The sequence below is a fragment of the Porites lutea genome, chromosome 3 (assembly GCF_958299795.1).
Source record: "Porites lutea chromosome 3, jaPorLute2.1, whole genome shotgun sequence".
NCBI classification, from domain to species: domain Eukaryota; kingdom Metazoa; phylum Cnidaria; class Anthozoa; order Scleractinia; family Poritidae; genus Porites; species Porites lutea.
Window position 1 is genome coordinate 17,121,784 of NC_133203.1, and position 6,752 is coordinate 17,128,535.

Here is a 6,752-nt window from a genome sequence, read left to right on the forward strand (position 1 = left end):
CTCTGCAGGATGTTATTACTCGCCATAACCTCAACTCTTTGTTTTATGCTGATGACACTCAATTATGTATAGCTATCGATCCTGCAAATCAGGCCCCATCCCTGACTGCCCTCCAAACCTGCATAGAGGATGTAATGCGATGGAATACCCAAAATATGCTACGAAGTAATGCTGAAAAGACAGAGGTTATTTTATTCACATCCCGATTTACCAAGACACCTAACATTGAGAAGCTCTTTTTTGACAGTACCGTCATTGAACTAACTGAGAAAGTCCGTTATCTTGGTGTTATTTTAGATAAAAATTTAACACTGACATACTACATTAATGAGACATGTAGAAAAGCAACGAATGCCATCAGGTCCATAAGGCGCACTCGTAAATACCTCACTAATGAAAACCTCAAACTGTTAATCAATGCTCTTGTAATATCACGACTGGACTACTGTAACAGTATCCTTTATGGTCTTCCAAAACTTCAAAGAGTTCAAAACACTGCAGCACACCTTATTACTGAAACTAAACAATACGATCACATTAAACCTGCTCTGCAGAAACTACACTGGCTGCCAGTTGAATCGCGTATAATATTCAAAGTTATTCTTATTACTTTCAAGATTCTTCATGGACTTTCTCTGGCCTATTTGTTGTCCCTGATTTGCATTTTTCAAGCCGTTTGTCAATTTTTTTGTGAATATTTAGCGCAACGCGGCAAAAATAGATCAGGTGACTAATTATTTAAAAAGCTAGAAGTTCGTTACGCAACTTACATTTCAAAGTGTCACCACAGATCGCACATCGAAGCTTACTAGCCGCATATGGAACACAAATTGTAAGTATAATACTTGCCCGTCGCTTCAACCGAAATCGACATGTGTAATAACCTTCTTTGTCATATTAATTTAATTTTTCAGTTGACTATACTACTACAAGTGCAAATAAATTCCATGTACGGTCATGTACGCGAAAATCAGTTAGTGGTGAAATCTTCAACATAAAGTAGCCCTTCAATCACAGGAGCGAATCAGTCCCTGCTACAAGAATATCATCCACCACATAGTCTACACAAGCATTCCAAGGTGTCCACTCAATTTGGCCACATCTTGCATTGTGGTACAAAAAATTATTGTTTTGGGCATATTTTCCCTTTCCAATCGAATCGTGTCAATTAACCACTGAAGATGTTGGAGATGATTTTCTCTTTTTGTTTTTATGATGGTGAAACGAATATTGCTCAGTTCAGGACTGATATCCCAAACAACTTTGTCTTTCTTGAAAGACAAGTCTTTCATGATGGTCTGCTTCATTTTAACATCAGCTGTTCCAGTTAATGCCAAGAATGGGATACCTAAATATAGAAAGCCTTTTAAGTATGCCACATAATAAAAACTTGCATATGTAAGGTGTTGGCTAGTAGATTTTTTACAAAGATCTGACTAAAATTATTTTCAATCTTTGAAATATTGCTTATTTCTCAAATATTAAAAAGATTAAGCTTGCATTTCTAAAATGGTGACAACAAAAAGATTATGTTGCCCGGCACTTTAGAACTAGCGACATCTGCAAGTGTGCTTTTACAGTAAACAATGTGTGTAAACTATCAGGAATACTTCCATTTAAAAAGCCAAAAGTTAACATTTCCGCGCAGCCCCATACAGTTATTATGTATGCGTAATCACATATCGAACACACATTCTTTATAATACCTGCACAAAAAGACCGCAACATAGATAGCGAGCCAAAGTCCTTTCGAAACGGTTGAAGAAACTTGTTCCCGCATTTTTTACTCTTGCCCCTGTGAACACAAGTAAACTATTGTAAATGCGGGACTAGCTGTAAGGTATGAAGATCACTTTTTTGCATTCGATCACACTCACTCAAGCTTAACTAGCGTGTGGAAATTTGCATTAATGTAACTGTTTTTCAAAAAAGAACGAGAGATCACCGGATGGAAATTGACTTACAGGTTTTACCCCCAGAAAAAACTTACCAGGTTTCGATAGTGTGACATTCGTCGACCACAACCAAGGACAAATTCTTCCTGAATTCCGACGATTCGTCCTCCCGCAAATCTCTAAATTCTTTGGAAAGCGCTTGTTCCGCAGAAGCAAAAATCACTTGAAATTTGTTGGCAGCAATGTCTTTCATCAACTCTGGTTTCTTCTCGAAAGCAACTGCTTTCAGGCCAAAATCATTTGACTGTAGCTGATCATCGATGATACTCCGAAGAGGAACAATAACAACGATGGAAGAGGAATCCTTCGTGATAACGAAGCTTTGGTAAATGACAGATTTACCGAAGCCAGTCGGTAATACCGCTAAAACATCTTTTCCTGACATAAGTGCTTCAACAGCAAGCCTCTGTTCGTCCTTTAAAATCAGACCGCCAAGACGCTCAGATAAACGGTCAGGTAAAATATTTTCTTTGGCCGCTGAATCCATCTTGTCAACTGGCTCTGATCAAAACATGCTAGCTATTTTTGGTGCATCGTGTTACATTTGATGTGTCAATATGTTAGAATTTCATAAATTACAATGACAACGCGCTGACAGCATCCTATTGTTTATCAACCAATCCAATTCTCGGATGCTTGGGCCGTGGAGAAATTTGAACGCGTTGGTTACAAAAGAGAATGCAGTCCCTCTTCTTCCCGCCTCTCTCCAGTTTCCCTCTCGGCCAATTCACTCTCTCCAGTCCTGGCAAGCTTAGACTTGACTGACTGAAGAGGGACTGCTCGCAGTCTAGTGTGCATCAGTTTTACTGTGCTCTCAAATTAGCTAGAAAGTATGAGATTGAACATTGATTGCGATCTAGTGAAACAACTGGTCAGCGGACAGCTTCCAAATAAATCACGTCACCTTGATGAGTTGACACATGAGCCCTTGATATGGCAATGTGATACTGGTCAGTGGCTATCCTGTTTTGAGAGCTGTCAATTGACCATATGGTGAATGGCCAATATAAAAGACATGGGTTTGCCAAGACACAACTGAGACACCCCTCCCTTCCTTTTGATAGTCTCCCCTACCCTACCCGTACAATCTGTAGACGCGTACGTACGTACGCTCGGTCAGTCACGTGACAACCAAACGAAAAGAGGTTAAACATATTCTATGAGTATGGGGCTCTGTCCCACGTGCGCTTCGTGCGCGAGGGAGCCTCTCTATAATGATGCGACGTGAACAAAATGGTCAATTCTGCTCTAACTCTGTCAAACGATTGCTGACAAACTGCTGGAAATTAGCTGAACTATGAGCTAACAACAGGTCTTCAAAAATAAAAATTTCTTTATACTTGTGTGACGCAAAAGCCATAACGTTACGAGCTAGAAAAAGGTAACCGGATGTTTTCAAAGCAAACAACACTTCGCAGAATTGATTCTCGCGGTAAAGTTGCGTGAAAAATGTCACTGATGTAGCGCTCGTCAATCATGAAATAATGACAAATATGCACGAACTCGACAAGGTTATCTACTTCCCAGTTCAGAGATCGACCAAAACCAGAAAATAACCCTAAAAGAAAATCAATAGATTGCCACGAAAAAGAGTGATTTATATAAAATACAGATGTTGTTTGCCTTGAAGAACAACTGTCACACTCATACTTAAATGACGTGAAGCGACCACTAACTGAAGCTAACTGAGTAGCCCCAATTTCATCTAAAAACCTCGAAAAATTAACCAAAGTTAAATTAATACAGTAATACATCATCAGTAAAACAAAAAAAAAAACGCGAGAGTTAAATACAGTTCAGTTCCTTTTTTTTTTAAGCTTGGAATGTCTTGTCCGGAAAAGTCTTGCTACTGCTCCTTTGCTCCAAATTGTCGCGGGTCACAACACTGTTTACTTGCAGCTTTTTTACGACGATCGTTCTTTATGGGTTTAGAACAATGGCCGCATACCTTACACTGAAGGTTGTTAGAAACGGGGGCTTGCAAGGGAGGAGGAGGCGTATGTGCTGCTCGACGTCCAAATATCCTGAAGATACATCAGCAAACAATACAAAAGACGATGAAATTGGTCACTGAAAGACCTGGTGCAATGAAAGCAATGTACCCGATGTAACTGGAAATAGTAGTTTCTTCTATCTGATCAATAAGACTGTCTACCTTCTGCAAAGTATCACTAAGCTGGCCATCGTAACGCTGAAACAACTCATCAAAATTATCAATCACAGTATGGTTAATCTTAATAGGTGGTGGGATGGTCAGGAATTCTTGATGCAAGTCCAGCGGAGTGAGATCATCTGAGTTTGGATCCCACTGAACATATGTAATCATATCAGTTGAAAACAGTGGAAGTGATACCAGTAGTCTTTGAGGACAGGTGCCTAAGCTCGTTTTCATTCCGATGAAACTGACGTTGCAGGGAAAGTTATAAACTGCCAATGGAGAAACATCTAACTCCCCACTGCTTAAAGTTAATGTTCCAGAAGTTGTTGAGAGGAAATATCTGCCTCCAAGATGAATTAGCGGATGGATATGGTCACAGTCTGGAGCGACCTCATGGTTCCGTGGGAAAGAAAGTTTCAGGTTCGGATTCCAAGCAAAACCCAACCTTGCAAGCTAGAAACCGACTTAAAGACATTTTTGGGACATAAGTAACCTACTTCACTACTAAAACACCTATCTAATCCCTCTAAAGACACTACCTGCCTTGAATTTGGACAGTTAATTAAAGGAAGGTTTGTGTTGAACAGGCCCTGAAAAACACTTACCTAAAATGTTAAACTTAAGAGGCGACAAATGTTCTATGATGCAGAAACTATTCTTATCCGTGATCTCAGGTGCTAACAATAAAACATCAATAGTCAAATTCTGACCATCATGTTCAACATCAATCATAGGGCCTGCAGGGACTGACAAACCTTCCTCTAATGCTGTAATAGTCAATCTCAAAGAAGGATCAATAGAAAGTTTGGCAGACAAGTGCGAAGAAATAAACTTGAGCAAATCTGAATATCCTACCAACGGTTTATGGTTCAGATGGGAAATCTGGCTTAAAGTATCTTGGATTTCAAAAAGGCTAAGAAAGGCGACAAAGGCACGGTTAATTTCCGCAGTATATTTAGAAAGAAATTCCATCGTCAATCCTTCGTAGCATCTGACCGAATTGGCAAATTTTTTGAGTTGTCTCTGCCAACTAGTAAACGTGTTTTGAACTTTTTTTAAATCCTGAGGCAAAATATCCAATTTACTGTTCATTTGATCGGTAATTTTAAACAAATACACAACTTTTCCGTTGATAACACGCATCGTACTTTGAGAAATAGACATAGCGCTGCTCAGAGTTCTTCAAGTGGCCTTAAGTTTCTTAACGTGATTCTCCTCACATTTATGGCCTGTTTCGGTCCAAATCGCGCGAAAAATACCTAGACCCCCTGCGTGGCACATCCGATTTGAACGTTGCGTGCAGCCTCTGCCTAGCAACCACTGCCTTTCGTCAACCAACCGACATGCCGCGCCAAGTTTTACACTCAGAAACGGAACTTTTTTAGGCTATTGGACACTACATTCTCAAAACTTTTCCTACCATAAACCGATAATACCTCGGTAAATAAGTGTCACACTCAACCAAAGTTGAAAAGCCTGGCAAAGAAAGAAGCCAACGAACAACTTTTTGAAAACCGCGAACTGTAAGAAATAACTGATCAAAGAACTTTTGCAGAGGTACAGAACAAGATTTGTTACTCATGGCGAAACTACCGCTAAGGTCAGTAAAATTAAAAACTGTGTGAACCTTCAAAAGCTTCTCTTCGGCATAAAAAGTAAGCAGCTTAGGAGAACGACTAATCATCAATGGAGCAGGATAAAATGCTACTCTTTGTGTAAGAGAATCAAAATTTTGAGCATGTATCACGCAAAACTGAACAAAAAAAACAAGTATAAGACAACGCAACGGTCGGGATCTGGGCATGGAATCCATTTACTGAAATCTCTCTACAAGAAAACTCTTTGAATACAATCTTGATCCCTAAAGAAAAACAAAATAAAAATGAATCGACTATGAGAGGACTCACTACTTCCTTGATTTATTGAAATTAACAATTAGGCGCTTATCCAAAATGTTTTGTTCCGGTTCCCAAGTTGACTGATTTCTTGGAAAATTATGCCACTAAACTAGGTACTCCATTTTGCCGTTTTTCCTACGAGACTTAAGAATCCGATCAGCTTGAAAAATACTTTCGTCATCTATCACAGAATGATCAGGATTTGATTGCGACTGCACCGGTCGGGTTCTCCTCCAAGTATGTTGAGGGCTTGCGAAGCTCGCTTGGCTTTTTAACAAAAGGACCAAGACTCTGTTCTTTCTCTTTAGACAGCAGTTTATTCTTCAACAGTTTCTGACAGCAGCTCTACTACTCAACTAATTCTACTAGCTAACACAGTGAATTAAATAACCAAATTGTGGACGTGTTTGGGTTAGCTGACCATGAGACCCTTCCATTGTATATCCTGTCGCTGAACTTGTGAACGATAGAATAGTCTACACTGTCGCAATTAACAAGTACTAAAGAGCCAATTGAATGCTAGCGATAAAACTGCTTCCTAGGACCAAGCAAACAAAACAGGAACTTCAGTGGACGCAAAACTCAAGGTGAGCTATAATCCCCGAACATGATTACTTCAAAGAACTACAATAAGTTTAACAAATCCTCTCGATAGAGGATACTTCTCAAAACTCAGGAACTAACCGTGTGGCCTATACATTGAATTTCCTTGGACTATGAACTGTTTATTAAGAAACTAGC

General features: G+C 39.5%; 1 protein-coding gene across 1 annotated transcript; it reads right to left on the reverse strand.

The window, feature by feature from the left end:
• Nucleotides 1-1,061: 1,061 nt before the first annotated feature.
• LOC140931708 (ATP-dependent DNA helicase RecQ-like) lies at nt 1,062-2,442 on the reverse strand. Its single transcript, XM_073381471.1, has 3 exons — nt 1,991-2,442; nt 1,707-1,795; nt 1,062-1,348 (listed from the first exon to the last, which is right to left on the reverse strand). The coding sequence occupies exons 1-3, from the start codon at nt 2,440-2,442 to the stop codon at nt 1,062-1,064; spliced, it is 828 nt and encodes a 275-aa protein (XP_073237572.1).
• Between the last annotated feature and the right edge of the window lie 4,310 nt (nt 2,443-6,752).